This window comes from Mustela lutreola, chromosome 1, assembly GCF_030435805.1.
Source record: "Mustela lutreola isolate mMusLut2 chromosome 1, mMusLut2.pri, whole genome shotgun sequence".
In the NCBI taxonomy this organism is placed as follows: Eukaryota; Metazoa; Chordata; class Mammalia; order Carnivora; family Mustelidae; genus Mustela; species Mustela lutreola.
In genome coordinates, this window is record NC_081290.1 from 71,077,888 (window position 1) to 71,105,602 (window position 27,715).

Sequence of the window (27,715 nt, forward strand, 5' to 3'; positions counted from 1 at the left end):
ACACTAAGAAAGGGATGAAATATTTCAGATCGAAAGGCTTTGTGTACGGTAATTCCCCCTTATCTGCAGGGAATAGTCTAGGATCCCCCAGGGATACATGAAACCGTGCATAGTACCAAAACCTATATACACTATGTGTTTTCCTATACATAACTATAATAAAGCTTAATTTAGAAATTGGGCACAGTAAGAGAGTAACAACAGTAACTAAAAATAAAATAGAAGAATTATAACACTATACCATAATAAAAAGCATGTGAATGTGGTCTCTCTCTCTCTCTCTCTCTCAAAATACCTTCTAGTACTGTACTCATCCTTCTTCTCTGACAGTGTGAGATGATAAAATTTGTGCGTGAGGAGAAGCGAGGTGAATGACGTAGGCATTGTGATGTCGTGTTAGGCTACCGTGGACCTTTTGATGATACATCAGGAGGCTCAGGGGCTTCTGGACTGAGGTTAACTCCCTGTTAACAGAAACCACAGCTGAAGGGGCACTAGTGTGCTACCAAACTAACTGACAGCACTCATAAACAGACAAGTAACATTTAAAAGCATCAAAGACTATTCTCAAATATAACTTCAAAAAGTTACAAAGAGCAAGAATCTTGATGAGCCCAGACCTATGCAGAACAGACAGAACCACCACAATGCGTACATGCAGTTCAGCGTAGAAACTCAAAATAACTAGCAGCGACTGACAGAACTTCAGAGAAAAAACAGAGCAACAGTTATAGGAGACATTTTAAAACACCCCTTTCAGGCAATTGAGCAGATAAAAATAAGCAGAGATATGGAAAATCTGAATATAATTAATAAACTTGATCAGTGAGATGTATATATCAAACAAAGAATAGTTTGTGTTTTTAAGATTTTTATTTATTTGACAGAAAGAGAGACAGTGAGAGAGGGAACACAAGCAGGCAGAGTGGGAGAGAGAGAAGCAGGCTTCCTGCCAAGCAGGGAACCTGATGCAGGGCTCCATCCCAGCACCCTGGGATCATGACCTGAGCCGAAGGCAGACGCTCAACAACTGAGCCACCCAGGCACTCCCCCGCCAAAAGAATAGTTTTGAATACAGTGTTCCTAGAGACAAATGGAACATTTAGCCCCCAAAAGTGTATTAGATGATTCAGGAACAATATCAAGAGCCTGTGTTCCTTGACCATAATGAAATATTAAAATAATAATTACACATGGATAACTTTAAAAATCACATATGTTTGGAAACTAAATGTATAATCCTAATACTAAATAATCCTTGGGTTAAATTGAAAACTGCTTCAGAAATTTTTTATGTCTTTCAGAGAAACTGTATTTTGCAGTTTTCTTCATAGGGGGCCAGTGTTTGTTTAGATGTGTGCTTCGGTATTTTGTAACTTCTGCTGCTGTTATGCATAGATCATTTTTCCCATTACATTTTCTGGTGAGATATTACTGGGATATAGAAAGCCCTTCATTTTTGATGTGGATTTCGAATCTTGTATTGAGTGAGCGTTCTTCTAATTTCAAAAGCTAAATTATCTTGGCTTTTCTAGATGGTCATATGATTTGCTGAAATAATGACAGCTTACACTCTTCCTTTCCAGTATTTACACTCTAGTTTCTATGTCTCTTTATACCAGATACCACTTCTACTTTAACTGTTGGCTCCTCTTGGTCTTATTCACCATTTGAATTCGGGACCCCCTAATGTGTCCTCCGTTTAATGTGCTGCTTCTGGTAGATCTTTTATCACATTAAGGAGATTTCCTTCTACTATTCTTAATAACAATCAAGAATGGGTGCTATCCTCAATCTGTGGCTTCCTTCTCTAAGAAGCTGGCTGCTCCACATCTCTCTAGCTGAAATCAGGGAAAAGGGGAGACAATCTGGGGAGCGCACACTCCGTGGCAATCATCGTGTCCATTCACATCTCAGTGGCCAAATACTAATCACGTAGCCACATCTAGCTGCAAGTGAGACAGGGACTAACATTTTTCCATGGTCAGCCTGTGCCTAGCTAAGACTGTACTAAGACTGTAGGTGAGAAAGAGACCAGATCTTGAAGGATAGCTAGCCACACAAGATGATCATATACTTTGTTCCTTTCAGTCTTTGATGTATTAAAAAGTAATAATATATTTCCTAATGTTAAATCACTGGGCTCAATCCCAGGACCCCGAGATCATGACCTGAGCCGGAATACTCTACATTTATATGATACTTTGTAGTTTTTAAGATCAGTTTCCATGCATTGTGTCACAAGAACAGGTGATAATCAGGAGCTATTTAAAAAAAAAAAAAAAAAAAAAAAAGGTGGGGCACCTGGGTGGCTCAGTCGTTAGGTGTCTGCCTTCGGCTCAGGTCATGATCCCGGGCTCCTGGGGTTGAGCCCCACATCTGGCTCTCTGCTCAGCCAGAAGCCTATTTCTCCCTCTCCCACTCCCCCTGCTTGTGTTCCCTCTCTGTGTCTCTGTCAAATAATAAAATCTAAAAAAATAAAATAAAGATATTAAGTAAAATAGAAAATATCTCCAAGGGAAATACTGCAGCCTTTTCTTATTATTGCCTGAATTCTGAAAGGCCCTCTGTAGAGGATACGGAGAACTGATGAAGGATTTTTGATCACACGAACCTAAGAGAGATGGTACCACTCACTCTCCGAGCTGCGCAGGGAGGAATGGGGCTTGTGCTCTGTCCAGGGTCTAACACTCTGTTGGTGTCCTAGGTTTTGACTTAATGCAGTGTTTAAAAAACCTGGTTTTGAATTTACAAGTCATGGATTTTCTGGTTATTAAACATTTTTTAGATTCCTGCACTTCCGTTTTGATCCTTTACTATCTGCATATACCAAATGAGATAATGGCAATTGAATGCTGTCCTGGGAAAGGGAGCGCTAAGAATCCAGAGCACCCTTGCCGTGTGGCTGCTGGATCATACCTCCACTGGGCACGCATTATCTCGCCAGCTGAAGAGCTTTTCCAGAATACTCTATAATTTTATAATAACTCAGAAGTATGAAATGCCTTTGGGAGGGAAATAAATGGTCGGCTGACATAATTTTGCAAAAGAGGCAATCAATATTTGAGTGATAGGTATCATGGTAAACACAGAATTTCCCAAATACCAAGCAGAGCCTCTGTAGCTTTTATCCCCGCAAAATTGCCTACCTGCTAACTTCCCTTTCCCCAAGTCTCAGAGCTTCCCATGTGTCCTAGATAAGATACTCAGGGCAGCATGTAACTCTGAGAGCACTCAGGCTTTCAGTGCGTTCTCCCTCTCCTCTCCCCTGCTTCTCTCACTCCTTCCCACCCACACATGGGCAGAAGCAATTACGCTACCATTTACCTGGGGAGAAGCTGCTGGCCTGATACTGTGGCTGTGCATTTCAAAATGAAGCAGAGATCAGGGAGTCATCTGATTACTCACTTTGGTGCACATGCCTCATTTGAACATATGAGACCTGTGTGGTAGCTTTTGCCCTGAATTTTGTGCATTGATAAGACTGATCAGATGATTCGTCCAGATCCACTTCACTATACTGGTTTTGGTTAACCTACATATATATATATATATTTTTTTTTTTTTTTATTTTATTTTATTTATTTTTTTTTTTTGCGAGAGAGAACGTGAGCATGAGAGGGGAGAAGTCAAAAGGAGAAGCAGACTCCCTGCCAAGCAGGGAGCCTGATGCGGGACTCAATCCTGAGACTCCAGGATCATGATCTGAGCCAAAGGCAGCCGCTTAATCAACTGAACTATCTACGTGTCCCTATACCTAAATTCTTTTTTTTTTTTTAAGATTTTATTTATTTTATTTGACAGAGAGAGAGATCACAAGTAGGCAGAGAGGCAGGCAGAGACAGAGGGGGAAGCAGGCTCCCCGCTGAGCAGAGAGCCCGAAGCGGGGCTCCATCCCAGGACACCGAGATCATGACCTGAGCCGAAGGCAGCGGCCCAATCCACTGAGCCACCCAGGCGCCCCCCTATACCTAAACTCTTAATGACCGTTCCTGTTGGGATAAATGTATACCCTTTACTGCACACAGTAATCCACAGCCTAAAGCATATGGAGAAATATCCAAGAATCCCATCTATTTTTTTTTTTTTTAACCATCATCAGCCCTAGAAAGATAAATAAAGTTGAGGTCTAGATGAATAGAAGTGCTCTATTGCCACTTTTACTGTTTCTCCTTCCAAGTGGCTGTTTTCTACGGTGAAGGTACACCAATAGTACGAACGATGAGGGCAATGTTGACTAAGCACTTAAGTTTAAATGCTTTAAAATGGTTACTTAACTTTGCCTTACAGGAACTGTAAGTATTTTCTCAGGTCCCTAAAAATGGATGAGGAGTGATTTAAAACTTTGTGGATATCCAAAATTTGGTTGCCTGTTTTATTTATTTTTGTTATACACAACTAATGAATCGTTGAACCCTACATCAAAAACTAATGATGTACTATATGTTAGCTAACCAAATTTAAATTTAAAAAATAAAGATTTTATTTATTTATTTGAGAGACGGAGAGCATGAGTGGGAGGAGGGGCAGAGGGACAAACAGACTCTCCACTGAGCGCAGCTCTTGGACGCCACCGGGCTTGATCCCAGGACCCCGAGTTCATGACCTGAGCCAAAGTCAGATGCTTAACTCAATGAGCCACCCAAGAGCCCCTGGTTGCCTGTTTTTAAAATGTTGAGCTGGGCTATGACTCTTCACCGTTAGGCTCTGTGGTCTTTGATACATAAGCAGAGAGTAGGAAAAGTGTATGGAGGAGAATGAGTGAAGACAGGCCGCCAGAGAATAAAGATGTTAAAAGTTGCACAACTAAAGCAGCCTGCGATGGGTTCAGTGACAGAAAGGCCAACCTTACTATAAAACAAAGTCCAAAAGCCGATCCAATCCTATCTGAGAATTTAGGGGAAAAACCAGCTGCATCCTATCTGTCTCCTCTCTGCCCATCACATTGTAAGAGCATGATAAATACTGTTTTGTTACTAAATCGCATTTGGGTTAAGATTTAAATGTAAAACGTAAAACTGTGTTTTGAGAAGCAATTTTTGATGAGTCTTGCTATTCTCTTGAGTGAAGAAGAGCTTTCTAAGCAGAGAATCAAAACCAGAAACTAAGGGATTATATTCATAAAATTTGACTACCAAAAAATGTAAAAGCCTTCTCATGGTGGGCAAAGCATCATGTATGGCATTGAACTGTCGGATCGCTGTGTCGTACATCTGAAACTAATACCGCACTGTAGGTCCACCGTGCTTCAATAAAAGTAAATAATAAAAATAACTAGGAATGAAAACTGTGGAATGTGTGCAAGTCTGAGCATACGAGGTCTTTTGTAAATAACCCCGAGATCCCATCCTCAAAAACCGAATTCTAGAGTCCTGAGTAGACATGTTTTAAAAATATAAATAAGGAAGTAAATTAAATGAAAAATTATTATTCTACCACTACTAGAATATACTACCTATAAAATAGCTGCAGCACTGGGATGAGTCTCACCAGGCCAGACTAGTCTAGTATACACAGAAGATCGTATTTCTGTAGAGACAAAACCTGTCAGTAGCCTTAATCCCTCAACAAAACCTCAGGCCACAAGCAGCCATTAGCCAAAGTAAACATGAAAAGAGAAGGAGCATCGAAACTGTCAGTAAATTCTGCAAAATTGAAATTCAATCCATCAGTCTCAGTAATTCCCAGAAATAACAGCCAAATCTAAATCCTCTTGGGCTTTCTGATTTTACAATTGGGCCAATACAGAAGTTTTAGGAATTTTTTAAAAATAGGTAATTGATGTAGCACACACAGATACCTCTTATGTAGTTAGCTGTTAAAGTATTTAATCAGTGGAATACCAGCAAGGAATTTAGAATTGCAAACTTGCATAGAGATCAAGGTCAAGTGAACGCCCTAAGTAGCCTCTAAGAGCTTGCAGCCCTCTGAGCAAAGGTAATCTGCTGGTTCCATCCAGCAGACTGACCTCAGCCGTGAATGAGGCCAACTTGGAGCAGCTACAGCGGTGTTTAATTTTGCCCTGAATCTGCAATATCTTAATTGAAAATTTGCTCTCTTTAATTAGCAATGACCCCAGGTCATGGGCTATTTCCATATGGAAGGAGGGCTCACCCAGAGCCTTGTGAGGGTGAACTGGAGTGATACCAGAGAACCTACCCTGGTGAAACTGAAATCAATATTCTAGTCCAAGGATCAGCCACGGTGGCATGTTGAGTTGGTCGTTTTGGAGCTGGTATCATACCAGTACTGAAGACTCCCCGTGGAGGCTGTGCCTTGCACAACGTCATCAAGAATAGGGACAATGGGGGCGCCTGGGTGGCTCAGTGGGTTAAAGCCTCTGCCTTCAGCTCAGGTCATGATCTCAGGGTCCTGGGATGGAGCCCCGCATCAGGCTCTCTGCTCAGCAGGGGGTCTGCTTCCCTCTCTCTCTCTGCCTGCTGCTCTGCCTACTTGTGATCTCTCCCTCTCTGTCAAATAAATAAATAAAATCTTTAAAAAAAAAAAAAAAAGAATAGGGACAATGACAAAGGGTAACTTCGACCCCCCAGAATTGCTACTTTGGCTTCAGACTGTCAAATAATGGGCATGGGGGGAGGAATATTTGAAAGTTGAGGTAAAACAATTTTGAAATTGTGCAGTCTCCATCTTCTATCTTTGCTGAGTATGAGGAGACCCAAGCTGTTTATGTTGAATTCGATAAAATAAGAAGGAAATAGTTCTGAGACCGTGATATTAATGTTTATAAATCATTAGAGCTTGTCAAGAAACCCATTTGGGTTGCTTTAGGTACTCAATGTAGGAGAAAACTGCCTTAGAAATGATAGAGATCTGTATTTGAGGATTCCTGGTGTCTTGAGGGGGAAGGCACAGAATTGGGCATCTTACCCTTCTCCCATGGGGTAGAAGGTGCCTCTTACCCTCCTTGGGGGTCTGTGAAGTGCCCCCAGAGAACTGTAAACTGGGCTAGGTGGGAAGGGTCATGAATTCAGTTTAGGTTCTTTTCTCACATACAAGGTAGCTGCAGGAGGTTGAGAATTTGACTCCTTTTCTAGCTGTGAGATCTTAGAATCGGAGCCGGCTGTTAGGTCTGGCATAGAATTGTCAGAAGTAGGGTCATTATTTGGCTATGCATCACTTTGTCTAGATATTTCACTATGATTTTCTCCCTCTCTCTCTTCTCGCCTTACCCTTGTTACCCCTCCTTGTCCCTGTCACAACAGGTGTAGAAGACATCGTGGCAATAATGATTCCTGAGCCAAAAGGGAAGGAGATAGTAAGCCTGCTGGAAAGGAACATCACGGTGACCATGTACATCACCATTGGAACCCGGAACTTGCAGAAATATGTGAGCCGTACTTCGGTTGTGTTTGTCTCCATCTCCTTCATCGTCCTGATGATCATATCCCTCGCATGGCTGGTCTTTTATTATATCCAGAGGTTTCGATATGCAAATGCCAGGGACAGGAACCAGGTGAGTAGCAAGAAGTTTTTTAAAAATTAAAAATTATTTTAAAGTAATACATATTGCCATATAAACCCCGGAAATCACAGAAAATACCAAGATAAAACCAAAATTACCTGGTATCCCCCCACTCAAGATAAACATTGTTACCATTTGTCACATAGTTTTCCAGCTCTTTCTAAATGCACATTTTGATGTTTAACTAGTATTGTTCTGTAACATAAGGTGCTTTGTCCCACATTCCTATTGTTCATTTTATGGATAGTTATTTATTTAGGCAGGTAAAAAAGGGAGGAAGGGGAGTGAGCTGAGATTGTGGTAATATGCAGCACTGTGTGGGAAGAGCCAGGATATTCTGGCGAATGGAAGAAGAAAAGGAGATAAAAAAGTAAAAGCTGTTTTAAGAGTGCTGTGAAATATGTAAGCCTGATGATTCACAGACCTGTACCCCTGGGGCAAATAATACCTTATATGTTAATATAAATAAATACATAAATAAAATTAATCAGTGTCGTAAACTAGTAAAAAAAGAAGGAATTAATATTGGAATGGATAATGTATGCATATGGTATAAAATGCAAAAGGTATAAAATGGTGTGCAGTTAAAAGTAATTGCCTTCCTGTGTCTGTCTCTCAGTTATCCAGCCATCTTCCTGGAATATCTTCTCTTCCAGGGATATTTTATGTGCTTACAAACACGTATTTTTAAACAAATGGTAGCACTCTTAACTCTGTACCTTTATTTCTCACTTCTTGGAATTATTCATCTCTACACTCAATCCAAGCTACCATCTCATTTTTAATGACTGTATAACATTTCATTTCCTGTATATTTCACATTTATTAAACCAGTTTCTCTTACCAACATGTTTTCTCTGACCAAAAAAAGAAAGCAACAAAAAACACAGGTGATACTGAGCACATCTGTGAGTATACCCCTAAGGTAAATTCTGGAAGTTTAATAGGTAGGGCAATGAGGTGGGGGGGGGTATATAAAATTACGATAGATATTGCCCAAAGTCTGCGAAAAAGGTTGAATCATCACATTTTTCTAATCACAAATAGTGTTGGGCAGCTTTTCAGTAAAGTAGTAAGTAAAATAGAAAAATAAAGTAAATACTTTAAGTAAAATAGAAAATGATTTTTTTTTCCTCTGGAATACCTGCTTATATTATCTGACCACTTTTTGGTTGAATTATTGGTCATTTTCTCACTGATGTGTGTGAGTCAAAGAAATTGAAGAGAAGACTATTAATCAAACGACTTAACTGACATAAGAATAAGATTTAATATTATCTTCCAAATTTGTCATTGCCTTTGATTTTTCTGTGGTGCTTTTTGCCATGCAGAAATTTGGGGGTTTTACATAACTGAATTTATCCTTTTATATAACTCCCAAGTTTTGTATAATAAGATCTTCTACAGACCAAGCCTATAGAAAAACATTCTCTCATATTTCCATCACTATTTTTTATTTAATTTTTATGATTAATTCTTTAATCTACAGAGAACTTACCTTAGTATAAATAATCAAGTAGAAAGCCAGCATTATTTTTTTCAGATGGGCCTACCTACCAGATTTTATAACTGGTATTTATTCAATAATTAATCTTCTCCCCCTCTCATATGCAGTATCTCCATTCAGCATGTATTAAATACCAATATGAATTTGTTCTATTTCTGTGCCCTCAGACTTCTGTATCTTCTGAATCTATCTATTCAGTAGACTTCAGTACCATACTATTTTGAGTACTTCGGCCCTATAATATTGTCTCATATCTATTCATGCTAACCTTCCTTTATTGTTCTACCTTCACTTTTTATGTCTATTTTTATATAAACTTTGAGTCACTTTTATCTGTTTTTTAAGTTTATAGAATAATTTGTAACTTACATTGTTGAATCTCCCTTTGTATATGTTTGCCCTTTACTCAATGATTCTTTTTGTCCCCTACTAGCATTTTTTAATATTCTAATTTAATCACACACTTTTATATGTTTATTCCTAAGCATTTAATGATTGTGTTGCTATTATAAATGAAATAATCCTTTTTCATATAGGAAGGGCTTTGACTTTTGTGTTTTTATTTTGTACATTATTATACTTTATATGTTTTATAATTCATAATAATTTTGTAATGATTATAACATGCCTTAGTATTATTTTAATACTGATGGTAATATTAAATAGTATTATATGCAAGCATGTTCTAAGAGTTCTATATATATTTACATATTTAATAGTCTTAATAACACTTTGGTAGGATAATATTGTCCCCATTATACAGAGAAAACAGAGATTAAATAGCTTGTTCACTGTCACACAGCTAATTGTTAATAGTGCAAGTAATTGAACCAATGGCAGAGCTTAGGTTCATACAAAGTATTTGTGAATGTTTATATTAGTGTATCAGGATTACATTAGTAATATGCACAGTTAGTGATAATTTACTTCTTTCAAAATTTTAGACCTATTATTTTTTTCCTATTATCTAATTTCATTGGCTCATACCTCCAAAGTCAACTAAAGAAAGAGTGGTAACACTGAATATATTTCTCTTCAATAAACATTTAATGGGAAATCCTGAGTTTAATGGGATTTTTTATCATTTCTCCATTTTGTTATTTTTCCATATAGTTTTCTAGTCACGATATGTATTTTCTTGCATTATGTAAATGCAGGTTAGTCTTCTTTCATTCAGAGTTTTTAATCAGAAATGGAGGTTTAATTTTAACAAATCCCTTTTCAACAGCTGTGGTCTGAGTTTTTTCTCTTGATCTGTTAGTACAAGTGTATTGTATTAATGGATTTCCCAATATTAGACCATCCTTAATCTTCCATACATATTATTCTTCTAATACATGCTAGAGTGTATCTGTATCTTATTTATTTATTTTTAAGATTTTCTTTATTTATTTGACAGAGAGAGACAGTGAGAGAAGGAGCACAAGCAGGCAGAGTGGGAGAGGGAGAAGCGGAACCCCTGCCGAGCAGGGAGCCCAGTGCGGGGTTCAGTCCCAGGATGGTGGGATCATGATCTGAGCTGAAGGGAGACGCTCAACAACTGAGCTAACCAGGCACCCTATTTTATTTATTTTTTACCCTGATATTCATTTGTGGAAATTCATCCACAATTTACATTTTTATTACATTCAGATTACAGTTATACTGGCTTTTTTAAAGGAATTTGCAAATTTTCCTCCATTTTTTTATAGTCTAGAACTGCAACGTCTAACACAGTAGCCACGAGCCACGTGTGACCATTCAAATTTAAGTTAATTTTAATGAAATTTAAATTCTGTTTCTCAGTTATACTACCTACGTTTCAAATGTCCTATATATGCACTGCCATTCGGTAGCCATCCCATCATCATGGAAAGTTCTATTGGATAGCCAAGCGCAAGAGTATTTTAAGTAAGACTGGTAGTAGCTGATTCTTATAAGTTTTAGTAGAAACTTCCTGCAAGGCAGTAAGGTCTGGGTTGTTTTTTAAGAGGATGACTCTTTGACTTCCTATTTTATGGCAATCGGTTTGTTTAAATTTGCTACAGCTTCTGGAACGATTTCTAAAAACCTTTGTTACTGCTTCTTTTCTGATTCTCAAGATGATACATGCTTATTCTAATAAGTTTTGGCATTCCAAAAAAAAAAAAAATACTAAAAGAGAAGACAAATCACCCATTACTACATGGAATAATTAACAATTGAGAAACTTACCTTGCAGTTTTATATATTCAATAAATTGTCATTGTATAAGTGTCTATGTATGAGATGCAAATACACATGTAAGTTTTGTGTTTCATTTTTTAATAGTTGCTGAGCATTTTCCCCTGTTATTAAATAATCTTTAAAGCATTATTTTTAGGGGTGCCTGGGTGGCTCAGTGGGTTAATGCCTCTGCCTTCAGCTCAGGTCATGATCTCAGGGTCCTGGGATCAAGCCCCGCATCGATCTGGCAGATCTGCTCTCTACTGAGCAGAGAGCCCATCGATCTGGGCTCTCTGCTCAGTAGGGAACCTGCTTCCTCCTCTCTCTCTGCCTGCCTCTCTGCCTACTTGTGATCTATGTCTGTCAAATAAATAAATAAAATCTTTTTTTTTTTAAGCATGATTTTTAGTGGTTATGTAGCAGTCCAATTTCACCACTTACCAAACATGGGCAAATTACTTAATCTCTTCATGCTTTGGCTTGCTGAACTATATGGGAATACACCTTCCTCTTACGGCTGTAATAAAAATTATATGAGTGAGTGTATATTATTTTTCAAAGCCTCTGAACATCATGCTAATCACTGTTTAAGCTTTCAATGAATAGTACCCGTTATTACTCTCATGCAGATTCCTTGATGACTACTTACAAGTCCACTTTACCACTTCTGTTGAATATTCTGGGATTTAAGTGGACACTTACTACCAGCCAGACACAAGACAGTAAAAATACAGAACTAGCATGTGCTAGTTCTGGTTGCTAAAGTTTACAAATATAAAGAAACTATACAGGGCCCCTGGGTGGCTCAGTCATTAAGCATCTGCCTTCAGCTCAGGTCATGATCCCAGGGTCCTGGGATCAAGCCCCACGTCTGATTCCCTGCTCAGTGGCAAGCCTGCTTCTCCCTCTCCCACTCCCCCTGCTTCTACTCCCTCTCTCACTGTCTAACTGCCCAATAAATCAAATAAAATATTTTTTAAAAAGAAACTATACACATATATACATACATATATAAATCAGTTATTGCTAGGATATCTAGCTAATCTGATACTGATAAATAAAAATGGTAGCCCTGTATTTTTGAATCTATAGATTGTCCAAGTCATCATTAGGCAATTGAGTCAAACATGACATTTTAAGCTTGAATTTATTAGTTGATTACTTATTTTCATCATCAATTCAGTCTGTGCAGGTAGACCAAATTTGCATGTTTATAGGCATATGCATACTCTGAAAAGCTAATTGGAAGCGAATGGTATGGAAGTTGGTTCCTAAGGCTTCAGTTTTTACTCTGCTCCCATTTTATTAACTTGCCTCAAATTGCAAGATGTTACCCTCAGGGTCACTCAGTGAATTGGGATCATGTTAAAAGTTAGCACTGTTTCCTGATCAAAATCGGCATTGCACTTTGGCCCTTTGCTGGGTGGGATAAGAACATATAATTTCCTTTAGAAAAAAATTTCTCCTTTGCCTTTCTATTCCTGTCCTTCCTCACATGTAAAGTGAGACTGATCACGTGTCAGCTCCATCCAAGGGGTATCAAATGAGAAAATATGTGTGACTTATTAGATAGTTGTTAACCTTTAATAGATAAGGCAATTCTTAGAAAATAGGATCTCCCCAAATTTAAATAGCTCAATTCTTCTGTGACTCACAAAGACTTTCATCTAGATATGGGCTTTTAGCTCAGATGACACAGTTTGAAACAAAATGGGATCTCTTCCCCATCTTTTCTCCAGAGTTATGGGAAAAGGAAAGCATATAAATAGAGTCCAGAGGAAGAATCTGGCCTTCTTAGAGGATAACCCCCACGTAGCAGTGGCTTTTAGTTAACGGTGATAATGTACGTACACAGTTTTCAAGAAAAAGCAAAAGGGTGTTTATTTAAAAGTAAATTTCTTCTCACCTCAAACTCCCTTTGTTAACCTCCCTTTCTCCAGCGCCCCCCAGAGGCAGCAACTCTTAACACTTACCTTTCAAGTCATCCAGAAGTTTCTGCACTAGAAAAAACAAAAGTTGTTTTTCATCTTTGTTACATAGACGAGGACTCCGGCTTTACATAGGTTGCATTGTAGTGGCATCAACAAGCAATACACATGGAAACAGATAGAAACCCGGTCGGAGGCTAGTCCAGTAGTCTGATGACAGGTGATGGGTTTGGACCAGAATGAGTGAGAAGTCAGAAGGATCCGATTAGGACAGTATTTTAAAATCCTATGGGTTAAATGTAGTGTTTAAGAATATATCCTAGTTTTGGGACACCTGGGTGGCTCAGTTGGTTAAGAGGCTGCTTTCAGCTCAGGTCATAATCCCAGCGTCCTGGGATCGAATCCCACATCGGGCTCCTTGCTCAGCAGGAAGCCTGCTTCTCTCTCGGTCTCTTCCTGCCACTCTGTCTGCATGTGCTCTCTCTCTCTCTCTCTCTCTCAGAAATAAATAAATAAAATATTTTGAAAAAAAAAAAAAGAATATATCCTAGTTTATACCAGCCTGATTGTTAATAACTCCCCATTTTACTCTCAAAAGTGATAGTCTGGATGATAAATGACATACTTACCATATGTGCGAGAGAAAGAGAACAATCAGGGATGCAGTTAGGTCTGTTTTCACTGCATGAACTGAAATGGGCAAGACAGGAGAAGAGATCCTGAGGGGCAGGGAACTCTGAATTTGGGTTTGGAGATGTTACATTTGAGAAGCCTCTTCTATCTACCACATCCCTAACACAGAGGCTAGGTGTTTAGACATGCAAGTCTGGAGGTCAGGAAAGAAGAGCTGGACATAGAAACATGGGAGCCATTGGAACACAGGTGCCATTAAAATGGTCAGGACAGGAGGAGCTGTCCCGGAAAGTGAACATCCAGAAGAACATCCAGAAGAACATCTGAAGACAGCTTGATATAGGCTAATGTGGCCTCGGGCCCCACTCTCTCTCCCGCTAGTATATTATTTTATGTATTTGTTTTATTTTCTCTCTGGTGCATATCACTATTTAAAGCCATTCCCTCTGTGCCTCACACCTCACTCTCCCATGCATGTGTGTGCCCAGAGGGAGGTAAACCAGGAGGCTGGTTTGCAGAGACCAACCACAGCCTCACGCTCCATCTGGATCCATTGCCCACCCTGGTCAGGGTCCACGGCTCTGCAAGGACCTTCTTCACTCATGATGCTTGTCTTCTGTACAGCCCTGTCCTCATTTCTTTCAGGCCAGCATCCTCTGGGGAACCTGGTCTATCCACCAACCTATAGGTGCCTGAGTCCAGTGACTAATTGTTTCCGCAGAACTGAAGGAGGGGGCCAGACTCCTGATTCCCATTTCTGAACAAGTCCTGTGATGTACAAGAGGCTATTGAAGTAGCCCATTTGGATTAGGATACAGGTCATCACAGAGCACACACAGGAGCTCGAGGGGACTGCTTTTCGTAATGTCATATTCCAGCCCACTGGAGTCTTATCTCTGCTGAATCCAGAATGCTCTGTTGAATAATCAGACATAAACCCAGACATAAATGTGACTTTCCCAGGCAGTTTAAGTGAGGATCTAGAGTACTGTCAAATCTAGGGTGTCTCTCAGGAGCTGGGACACATAAAAGTAAATAGAGTTTGCTTTGATTAATATGTTATATAGATACAGATATACTGCTTCTTAATAGCTCTGCGATGAAGTCACTGTATGTATCACCCCACTCTATAGGTGAGGAAACCGAGAAGGTAAGCATTTGCCCAAGGACACACAGCATGGCAGTTTTAAAGCTGGGATCATTAACATCTTTGATATGCTCTGTCCTGAGAATGTCTTTGGCACCTGCTGGTCCAAGGCCAGCTGCTGGTCTCCTCCTGGAAATGCCATTCTCTGGCTGTCACTCGCAGGAAAGTGCTTGTTGTTGATTATCATGGTAGAGGTAGCTTCATTCAGGAGTTCTGGGAAAAAAGACATCTCCCCTCTTGCATAGGACCCAAAAATGAGAACAGTGGGAGAGCTGCTGTTCCTTTTAGACCTTTTTCCAGGGACTGTGAGAAATCGCTAGGAACCGCTGATAATTCACATTTCTCAGGTTCACTCTTGCCTCTCTGGCAGCTCGACAGTGCACCTGCCATGCGCAGATTTTACACATCCATTTAAATCTCCCATGTGTGAAAGGAACCCACTGACAAAAAACATTACGAACATTTATGGCAGATGCAAAAGGTGAATTTCTTTGATAGAGAATGTGTTCCTGCGAGGAACAAAAACTCCACAAAAGATGTTAAGATAATACCTGGTCTAAGGAGGGCAGCTGGTCTTTAAGGGTAAGCACATTAAAGAAGAATATGATTTTATTTTGCCTCTAAGTTTAGGAAAAAACAAACCTGCTAAAAATTAATCCTGGGGAGGCAAGTGTGTATGTATAGTCTCGTGGTTCAGAATACAAGCAGTATAAAAAAGTTACATGCTAAAATTTCTCCTTCCTACCCTTCTCCTCCAGAAAGCCAGGTACTTCCCCAGAGACACCCATTAGTGATTTCTGTGCAAACACTCAGCAGTATTTTTATGAATGTTCACAAATATGCGCATGTCCTTTTTATCCTTTCTTATACAACGTACAGCGTAGTATAATTTGGAATGTTAGGGTTTTTTGCATTTTGAGATTTTCCCATACCATTTCATGAAGAGATTCCCCTTTCTTTTTATGGCTCAGTATTAGTCCATTACCTGGTGTTATGGGTTGTATCATGTCCCCTTGAAAATTCATATGTTGAAGTCCTAACCCTGAGTACCTCTGAATGTGGCCTTATTTGGATATGGGTGATTGCAGGCATCATTATTTAAGATGAGGTCATTTGGAGTAGGTTGGGATCCTGACCCAGTATGACTGGTTTCCTTATAAAGGAGGGAAATTTGGACACAGACATGCATGCAGAGGGAGTGCTGTAGAGAGATGAAGGCAGAGATGGTACGATATATATACAAGCCAAGGAATACCAGGGATTGCCAGGAAGCCACCAGAAGCTAGGTCAGAAGTGTGGAACAGATTGTCCCTCACTGCCCTCAGGAGGAATCAACCCCACAGACCCCTTGATCTTGGACTTCTAGCCTCCAAAACTTTGAGACAATAGATTTTTCTTATTGAAGCCAAATAAATAAATAAATAGGGCTTGAATCTAACCATGATTTTGGAGCGAAGTAGAATCAGGTTCTTGGGCAGGGCAAGACCCTGAGGCAGAGGAGAATCCAGTGTAGGAAGTGCACAGAAGCATTCGAAGTCAGGAACCAGATCTGAACAATAAAGGTAGGGAGAGCGGCTAAGCCAGCTTGAGCAAAGAAAGCTAGGCCGGGAGAGATAGCTGAGGGAAGGGGGCTGAGGTAAAGGAGGCCTTTTCTACCACAGCTGCACCTGTGGAAGGAAGCACTATGTGCCTTACCATGGGTAAAGGCCCTAGGATGGTGTAGGAAGGGAAGATAAGCCATAACCCACTTTTCAGAGATAGAAACGTCCTATAAAGGTTAGGAAAAACATTTCAGTGACCATTTGACACACATCTGAGTGACTTTTTTTTTCTCTCATTTAAGATTTTGTTTTCTTATTTAACAGAGAAAGAGCACAAGCAGGGGGAGTAGCAGAGGGAGAGGGAGAAGCAGGCCTCCCACTAAGCAGAGAACCCAATGTGGGGCTCGATCCCAGAACCCTGGGATCATGACCTGAGCTGAAGGCAGATGCTTAACTGACTGAGCTACCCCTGCGCCCCTGTCTGGATGACTTCTAAATACTATGACACATCTCTCTCTCTCCTCACAAGTCTTCATGATGCCCCTGGATAAGTACTTTAAGAGCCCACTAATGGCAGCAGGGTGGACTTCTCAACACGTAGCCTGGACACCTTTCACTCTGTGAACCCCATTCCCAGAAGGCTGTGGATGGGAAGACACAGTTGTAGGAATATGGGGAAAGAAGACATATGGCCATGATTCTACTCATGCAGTTGAAAATGCTGACCTCCTGACCCCAGAATCCTAGTTATTAGAACCTACAGGGAGATTAGATATAACAAATTTGAGAGAGAGAAATGTTAAATGATTTTTTAAAAGATTTTATTTATTTGTCAGAGAGAGAGAAAGAAAGCACAAGCAGGGGAACAGTAGGCAAAGGGAGAAGGAGAAGCAGGATCCCAGGATCCTGCGATCACGATCTGAGCCTAAGGCAGAAGCTTAACCAACTGAGCCACCCAGGCTGACATTTTTTTTCATGAAGACACAACAAGGTTGGTGATTTCAAGTCAGAGGAGTTTCCACAAGACCAAACTACCTCCACAGTACTGATACACTGAAGAGACTTGAGCCACAGGAAGGTTGCCAGCCCCACCTCCACCGCAGCAGGAAATGGAAGGACTCCTCACCTTTTTACTGTTTGAACATTGGTCCTTTTCGGCATTAGAAGTAAGGCTTGATTCAGCCCTTTCTACTGTGTAGTGTAAGGGGGCTTCACAGAGGATGCTAAGGATTCATCTTCATTCTACCCATCTCACGAGCGCCCAGGAGTAAGTTGTTCTTGAACTCTGAGGTGGGAGGCCTGGATTCCTGACAGACTCCCAATCCTGAGCACCACTGTGCAGTATGAACGGTCCCCCCACCCCAACCAGGAGGTTAAGGTGCCATGTGTCCCTTATCCCCCGAAGATGCCGCTTCTGCCACCATAAATTAATTCTTCTCCTCCCTGTAGAAACCCTACAGGATGGCAAAGCAGAATCAGCCAGCAGCATTCTTGCCGTGGCTTTGGCAGGTAACCCTGCCTTCTGGTGATTCGCTGGCACATTGTCTCACTGTCTACTAGGGCATTCCATCTGGGACACAAGGACTGAGTCTGTGGCCTGAAACCACAGGACTCCCAGTAGATGGTGGCTATTTCCTTTTTTTTTTTTTTTAATTTTATTTTATTTTTACAGTGTTCCACGATCCATTGCTTAGGCTCCACACCCAGTGCTCCATGCAATAGTTGCCCTCCTTAATACCCACTACCAGGCTCACCCAACGCCCCACACCCCGCCGCTCCAAAACCCTCAGTTTGTTTCTCAGAGTCCACAGTCTGTCATGGTTTGTCTCCCCCTCCGATTTCCCCCAATTCACTTTTCCTTTCCTTCTAATGTCCTCCATGTTATTCCTTATGCTCCACAAGTAAGTGAAACCATATGATAATTGACTCTTTCTGCTTGACTTATTTCACTCAGCATAATCCCCTCCAGTCCCATCCATGTTGATATAAAAGTATTCATCCTTTCTGATGGAGGTGTAATATTCCATTGTATATATGGACCATATCTTCTTAAGAAATTAAAAATAGAGCTACCCTATGACCTTGCAATTGCACTACTGGGTGTTTAACCCAGAGATACAGACGTAGCGAAAAGAAGGCAATCTGTACCCCAATATTCATAGTACCAATGACCACAATCACCAAACTGTGGAAAGAGCCAAGATGCCCTTCAACAGATGGCGGCTATTTCCAACAGACAGATAAGAGAAACTAAGTAAGGTTTCTGTTGTTTTTCTCAAGCAATCTTGCCTTTGAGGCTAATCCAAGGAAACCAGACCTGTCCTACGTTATATGAGGCCTGGTAATGACATTCAGACAAGTTTCCTTGAAAGAGTTACTTCTCCCTGTGAATCCCCTTTTCCTGTTATTTGCATATACATGGCCCAGGTCCCTTTGAATGCACTTGCACAGAGCAGTGCAGAAGGTATGTTAGAACAGGAAAAGCAATGGAATGCAAAACAAATTTGAATTTTACAAGGAGAGCAAAAGGGAAGGGAATAAGCTGTCAGTGTCAGGGAGGGGAAGGTCTCCAGGAGGAGATACTTCTGTCCCCTAAAGAAAAGGGCCAAAATTGTCCCTGATGTTGATCTGTCCCCCTTTGTCGGGGGTTGGGGGGCGCTAAGAGTAGAAACCCAGAAAGGTAAAGTCTATGGTTTTTTTTTTTTTTTAAAGATTATTTATTTATTTATTTGACAGAGAGATTACATGTAGGCAGAGAGGCAGGCAGAGAGAGAGAGGAGGAAGCAGGCTCCCTGCTGAGCAGAGAACCCGATGTGGGACTCGATCCCAGGACTCTGGGATCATGACCTGAGCCGAAGGCAGCGGCTTAAACCACTGAGCCACCCAGGCACCCAAGGCAAAGTCTATGTTGTATCTATGACGTATTCAGTGAAGTAATTCGCCATGGATTTGTTTTGGGTTTTTTGTTTGTTTGTTTTTTTAAGGTAATTCAGATCTGAAGGGATCTTTGATCCCAAGTTCTGTTCTGCATGGATAAATTCCTAAGCTGGTAAAGCTGAAAATGACATTGTTTTACATACATCCTTTTACTAATAAGGGAAACTAAGGCCCACAATGTTTAAGTGACCTGGCCAAAGTCACATAGTTAGTGACAGAAATAAGACCAAAGGTTGGATCTTCTAACTTCCAAACCATTGCCTTCTCTTCTCTAACACCTGCCACAAAAAATAACCCTGATGTTTTTACTTCATGTTGTATGTATGCAAATAGCCTTAAGTCACCGCTCCATGAGGTCACCATGGCCATCAGAGTAGTCTAAGTCTTTATCCATTTTTTTAGATTTATGGAGCGGTGCCTTATGTCATAAAAATTAGACTAGCTGTGCAAAGATTTCTGTCATATCAGCCAGGCCTGGAAGGGTTATTATTATGTAGGAAAGCAGGGGAGGAAGCATGAGTCACCTGTGGCCCATGTGAGTTTCCAGACAACTGGGACCAACAACATTTGTGCTTATAATGCCTTTCTTTCACCTAGAACATAAGAACATTTGTTATTTTTCCACTTTGTCGTAATGATAATAATCATGGTTATAAAATAAAGCTGTCAGGTAAAAGGAACACATAGGATACAGATTTATCTAGTCAAATGAAATAGAAAAACATGAACTTGATTTTGATGCTATGCTTTGGCATCCTTCTTCTTAGTTGTTTTTGTTGTTGTTGTTGTTGTTGTTTTGTTTTTTTTCTTTTTCTTTTTCTTTTATCAACCTCACTGCATATCTGTGTTATCCACAGAGGGGAACAAGAAGAAAGTGTCTTATATTTCTCAGTTTCTTAAATATTTAGGACATAACTGTAAGTATTGGGTTGAATGGAGTATGTCGTTTACCATCCTTGTTGGTGTCTAGGTAGGACTTTGTTCTGTTAATAAGTAGCTCTGTATTTATTTTCCTCTAAAGCTGTGTATCTTCACTGTTGTCAAGGAAGCAGTAATCCTGATAAATATTTTCTTAAACCTGTTCCAATCACATTGGTGGATGAATCTAATTACCAAGGTGGTCCCACTCCTGACAGTCTTTAATGGATTGTATGATTTGGGTCCAGTTGTGTTAGAGAAAACCATGGGAGCACTATGGAGAAGGCGGAGGAACCCTGCCTGAAATAGATCTGTACAAATGTAGGATGGCCCCTAGGTCTCATTTATACTTGGTACAGGTAAGAAACACAAAGACAGAAAGAATCAATTATAAAAGCCACTACTTTGTTTGGGCCATTTTATTAAGAATGTTGATGTTTTGCCCATTATCTCTTTAGTTTATATTTTAGAAATCCAAAAATACTAGTCTGACAGCTGTCGATAGTGGAACTTTTTTTTTTTTAGTTCAAAGGTCAATATTTCTGTGTGTGATTTCCATGTCACCTAAAAAGAAACAGAGATATGCACATACCAACAAGGTCTGACTACATGCAAATGGCCATAGCATCATTAAAAATTTATGGTGCTCTGTCCTTTATTTTGTTAATCTAGAACTCCTACTGAAAAAAAAAATCTAGCACTACGTGGTTGCATAATTTTCCATATATATATATATATATATATATATATATATATATATATATATATATCTCAGAGGTTGATTTTTTTGTATTCTCCAAGAACCAAAAGCATCTGTTCCTCCACTGGTGGGGCAGATTTTCATAGCCTTCATCAGCTTCTGCCAAAATGCTATCCTTTTCTTCCTCAAAAGAGGTATATGTGTATTGTCTCTCAATAACATATGGAATGAGATTTGACTCAAGGAACTCCACAGGAAAAAGAAAGAGAAAGGAATGTCATTATGCCATTTTTCAGAATAGTTATAGAAAACGTGTTTTCCTGCCTTTATGAATCATTTGATATCTTGGGGCTTCTAGGGAGGAAGGCCTCACAGACCTTAAAGATGTCGAAGAGGACTTGATTATTTTCCTTTTTATTTGCATTTCTCCATCTGTTAATTCTGCTAATTTGGGAACTCCCAAATGATGTTATCCTCCACTGAACTCCTCAACCTCATCAACCCTCAGCCACCAGAATGCCAAAAAATGGAATTTGTCCAATTCCTTAACCATTACCTCCGCTGTTAGCCATAATCCTTGACACCTTAATGTCCACTTGTTTTACATTTCCTAAATAGACACTTTTTTACCCCTTAGATAAAGACAGCTTGCATTTTTCTTTAAAATGACATGGAGGGGGGAATAAAAGGGCATAGAAATGGCTTTATTTGGAAGAGAGAAAGGGGATTTTTTTAAAGACACCTCATCTTTATTCAGATGGAACCAAAAGTAAAGTTAAATGCATGGCCAAAGTTTAAAGTAGTATTTGAATTTACCTTGCATGCTCTCATTTAAGAAGGGCATATTTCATCTGCTAAAGAATTATTTTAAATAGAGGACTGGAGAGGAAGATAGCAGCAGAGTAGGAGGACCTTAGGCTTGCCTCGTCCCACAATTAAATTTAGACAACTGTGAGATGATCTTAAGTAACCCAGAAATCGATCTGAAGATTGGCAGAACGAACTCCACAACTGTATGTAGAGAAGAGGCCATATCAAAGATGGTAAGAAGTGTGGAGACATGCTTTGGGAAAGAAATGGATTGAAGCCACCATGGTGGGGAGGGAGCCATGGTCAAGGAGAAGGGCAAGAGACAGACTAACATACAGGAGTTCATAGGGAAAATGAAACCCTGTAGCAATTGGCTTGGAAAGAGGGCCTGAATTTCATGAGTTCTTGCAACTAGCGGGCCTTAAAGCCTGGAGTTTTAAAGGTCAACATGTTTGGTTCTGAGAGAGCTTGGAGGACTTAGGGCCACTCCTGGAGAAAAGACAGAGCCAACAGCCTATGGACATATTTTGTGGAAACAATGATCTGAGGAAGGCCTGGGGCACACAGTGGGGAGGTTAGTTGCTCATCTCACAGCAAGTCCCAGAGAGGCAATGGTCAGAGAGAGACCCTTCTGGGTACAAAGGAACTCACAGGCATCATTATCCTCCCTTGCTGCCAGCATAAATAATAGCCACCTTCAGGTAGAGCACAGCACAGGCACTGGTTCGCTAACTTGCTTACACCAAGCCCTACCCCTCTGTGCACCAAAACTGCCCTTTTGAATCATGCTTGCCTCAGTCCCAGTGCATTAGGCCTTCTCCCCCAAAAGCCTGCTTCAAACTCCTACCATGTCTCCCAAAGTGGGAGTTTTGTGAGGCCTTGGTTCTGGAGGCTGTGGTGACAAGTCTCATTTCACAAGCAGACCAGAGCACACTAAGTTAAAATGTGCCACATTCAGGCCAGGAGCCAAACACTGCCCACAATAGGCAAAGACAGCCTCTGTAGACAACTGGACTGAAGGATAAAGAGATCAGAACCTAACAAAAGAGCACACACAGCACACGTGGGAGACACTCCTGGAAGCACCAAGCCCTGGGTAATGGGACACCATACTGCAGGGCACAATAGGACCTTTTCTTCATAAAGCTATTACCCTCAAGAATAGGAGACAGAGCCGACTTTCCTAGCACACAGAAAAAGGCACAGAGACTTAGATAAAATGGGAAAACAGAAGAATTTGTCCCAAATGTTAGAACAGGACAAGGCCATAGCTGGAGATCTAGTAAAATGGATATAAGTAACATGCCTGATGGAGAATTTAAAGCAGTGACCATAAGGACACTCACTGGACTTGAGCAAAGAGTGGAGGACATCAAGGAGACCATTAATACAGAGATTTAAAAAAAAGCAGAGATAAAGGGCTCAATAAACAAAATGAGAAACATGCCTGATGGAATGAACAGCACGCTGGAAGAAGCAGGGGAACAAATTAATGACCTAAAAGACAAAATAATAATATAAATAAATAAAATATATATAAAATATATTTATAAATATTATATATATAAAATAATAATAGAAAGTAATCAAGCTGAACAAAAGAGAAAAAAGAATTATACAAAACAAAAATAGATTTAGGGAACTCAGTGATTTCATCAAATGTAATAGCATTCTTATTACAGGAATACCAGAAAAAGGAGAGAGAGAAAAGGGGGCAGGGAATTTATGAATAAATAATAGCTAACAGCTAAAGACTTCCCTAATCTGGGGAAGGAAACAGAGATCTCCTAACAAAATCAACCCAAGGAGGTCCACACCAAGACACACAGTAATTAAAATGGCAACATATAGTGGTGAAGAAAAAAATATTAAAAACAGAAAGAGAGGGCGCCTGGGTGGCTCAGTGGGTTGGGCCGCTGCCTTCGGCTCAGGTCATGATCTCAGGGTCCTGGGATCGAGTCCCGCATCGGGCTCTCTGCTCAGCAGAGCCTGCTTCCTCCTCTCTCTCTGCCTGCCTCTCTGCCTACTTGTGTTCTCTCTCTGTCAAATAAATAAATAAAATCTTTAAAAAAAAAAAAAAAAAAAAAAAAAAAAAACAGAAAGAGAAAAAATGACAGTTACGTACAAAGCAAGTCCTATAAGGCTATTGGGGTATTTTTCAACAGAAACTTTCCAAGCCAGAAATGAGTGGCGTGATATATTCAAAGTGTTTGAATGCAAAATACCTACAGCCAAGAATATTCTATTCAGCAAGTCTCTCATTCAGAATAGAAAGATAAAGAGTTTCCCAGACAAACAAGAATTAAAGGCAAATCATGACGACAAAATCACCTCTGCAAGAAATATTAAAGGGGAGGGCCCCCGGGGGGCTCAGTTGCTAAGCGTCTGTCTTCAGCTCAGGTCATAATCCCAGAGTCCTGGGATTGATCCCGCACTGGTCTCCCTGCTCAGCAGGAAACCTTCTCCCTTTCTTTCCCCCTGCTTGTATTCCCCCTCTCACTGTCTCTCTGTCAAATAAATGAAATCTTAAAATATATATATATATATATATAAAAGGGGGCTTTTCAAGCAGAAAAGAACGACCCAAAATGACAGTATGAAGGTAGGAAACAGAGAAGCACTAAAAATGAATATCTCTGTAAACAAATCAGTCAAAGAACTCACAAAACAAAAGGGTGTAAAATATGACACCATATATCTAAAACATGGGGAGGAGAAGAGTAAAGAATGGGTTCAAACGTAAACATCCATCAAATTTAATATAGACCGCCTTGTGCAGAGGATGTTCTATACAAACCTAACGGTAACCACAAATCAAAGCTAATAAATATGCAAATAAGAAGGGAAAGGAATCCAAATACATCACTAAAGAAAACCAGAAAACCATGAAAGGCAAAAAAGGATCAGAAAAAACTTCAGAAACAACCACAAAACAAGTAATAAAATGGCAGTAAATACATATCTATCAATAATTACTTTGAATGTAATTGGACTAAGCGCTCCAATCAAAAGACATAGGTATAAAATGCATTAAAAAAAAAAACAAGACCTATCTATATGCTGCCTACAAGAGACTCATTTCAGACCCCAAGACACCTGCAGATTGAAAGTGAGGGGATGGAGAAACATTTATCATGCAAATGGATGTCCATAAAAAACTGGAGTAGCAATACTTGTATTAGACAAAATAGACTTAAAAGACTGTAATAAGAGACAAAGATGGACACTATATAATAATAAATGGGACAATCCAACAAGAAGATAAAACGACTGAAATATTTGTGCACTCAACACAGGAGCACCCAATACATAAAGCAGTTATTAAAACATAAAGGAACTAATCAGTAATAATGTCATAATTGTAGGGGACTTTAAAACCCCACTTATATCAATGGACAGATCATCGAAACAAAAAATCAACATGGAAACAATGGTTCTGAATAACACACTGGAACAGATGAATTTCACAGATATATCCAGGACATTCCATCCTAAAATAGCAAAATGCACATTCTTTTCAAGTGTGCATGGAACAGTCTCCAGAATAGATCACATATTAAGCCACAAAACAAGCTTCAAAAAAATCCAGAAAAATCTAAGTCATATCATGCATCTTTTCTGACAAGAACCCCAAGAAACTGGAAGTCAACCATAAGAAAAAATCTGGAAAGACACAAATACATGGAAGTTAATTAAATGCTGCTAAATAATGAATGGATCAACCAGGAAATAAAAGACAAAATAAAAAGTATATTGGAAACAAATGAAAATGAAGACAATAGTTCAAAGTCTTCCAGACACAGCAAAAGCAGTTATAAGAGGGAAGGAGAAGCAGGAAAAATCTCAAACAACCTAATCTTATACCTAAAGGAGCTAGAAAAAGAGAAACAAGGCACCTGTGTGGCTCAGTTGGTTAAGCATCTGACTCTTAATTTTGGCTCAGGTCATGATCTCATGGGTCGTGAGATCAAGCCCCACATTGGGCTCTGCACTCAGCAGGGAGTCTGCTTGAAAATTCTCTCCCTCTGCCCCTTCTCTCACTTGGGGTGTCTCATTCTCTCTCTATAATAAATCTTTTTAAGAAGGAAGAAGAAAGAAAAACAATACCTAAAGCCAGAAGGAAGGAAATAATAAAGATTAGGACAGAGATAAGTAATATAAAAACTAGAAAAACAATAGAGGAGATCAATGAAACCTGGAACTTGTGCTTTGAAAATATCAATAAAATCGATGAACCTTTAGCGAGACTTACCAGGAAAAAAAGAGAAAGGGTTCAACTAAAAAAATCACAAATGAGAGGGGAAATAACAACAAACACCACAGAAATACAAACAATTATGAGAGAATATTATGAAAAACTGTATGCCAACAAATTGGACATGATTTATCCTACCAAAAATGAGGCAGGAAGAAACAGAAAATTTGAACAAAACAATTATCAACAAAGAAATTGAAACTGTAATCAAAAAACTTCCCAAAAAATAAAAGTCCAGGACCAGATGGCTTTACATCTAAATTCTACCAAACATTTAAAGAGAAGTTAATACCTATCCTTCTCAAACTGCTGCCAAAACAAAATAAAACAAAACAAAATCAGAAAAGGCAGAACTTTCAAATTCATTTTATGAAGTCAGCATTACCCTGATACCAAAACCAGATAAAGATACCGCCAAAAAAAAAAAAAAAAGGAGAGAGAGAGAACTACAGGCAAATATCTCTGATGAACATATACACAAAAATCCTCAACAAAATACTAGCAAACTGAATCCAACAATTCATTTAAAAAATGATCCCCCATGATCAAGTGGGATTTATTCTCAGGATGAAAGGGTGATTCAATATTCACAAATCAATATCAATAGAAGAAAGAATAAGAATCATATAATCATTTCAATAAGCAGAAGTATTTGACAAAGTACAAAATCCATTCATGATAAAGACCCTAACAAAGTGGGTTTAGAGGGAACATACCTCAATACAATAAAGGCCATATTTGAAAAACACACAACTAACATCATCCTTAATGGGGAGAAACTGAGAGTCTTTCCCCTAAGGTCAGAAACAAGACAGCAATGTCTACGCTCACCACTTTTATTCAACATAGTTCTAGAAGTCCTAGCACAGCAATCATACAGCAAAAAGAAAGAAAAGGCTTCCAAATCAGTAAGAAAGAAAAACTTTGACTATTTGCAGATGATATGATACTATATGTAGAAAAGCCAAAAGACTCCACCAAAAAACTTCTAGGACTGAGAAATGAATTCAGGAAAGTCACAAGATATAAAATCAATCTATAGAAATCTGTACATTTCTGTACAGCAATAATGAAGCAATAGAAAGAGAAATTAAGGAAATAGTCCCATTTTACAATTGCACCAAAAATAATACGATAACAAAGAATAAACCTAACCAAAGAAGTGAAAGACCTGTACTCTCAAAACTATGAAACACTGATGAAGGAAACTGAAGATGACACAAAGAAAGGGAAAGGCATTCCATGCTCATGGATTGGACAAACAAATATTGTGAAAATGTCTATATTACCCAAAGCAATCCACATTTATTGCAATCCTTATCAAAACACAACCAGCATTTTTCACAGAGCTAGAACAAAAACAATCCTAAAATTTGTGTGGAATAACCAAAGCAACCTTAAAAAAAGAAAAGCAAAGCTGGAGGTATCACAATTCCAGGCTTCTATTTATATTACAAAGCTGTAATAATCAAAACAGTATGTTACTGGCACAAAAATCAATACACAGACCAATGGAATTGAACAGAAAATCCAGAAATACACCCCCCACAATTATATGGATGATAACTTTTGACAAGGCAAGAAAGAATATCCAATGAGAAAAAGACCCAGTCTCTTCAAACAGTGTCGAGAGAACTGGGCGGCAACATGCAAAAGAATGAAACTGGACCAC

General features: G+C 39.4%; 1 protein-coding gene across 1 annotated transcript in view; it reads left to right on the plus strand.

Moving 5' to 3' along the window:
- RNF150 (ring finger protein 150) overlaps positions 1-27,715 on the plus strand; it is a 267,148-nt gene that overhangs the window by 153,529 nt on the left and 85,904 nt on the right. Inside the window, exon 2 of the mRNA XM_059168254.1 lies at positions 7,224-7,474. Coding sequence (XP_059024237.1) covers positions 7,224-7,474 — 251 coding nt within the window. The remainder of the gene's footprint in view (positions 1-7,223; positions 7,475-27,715) is intronic.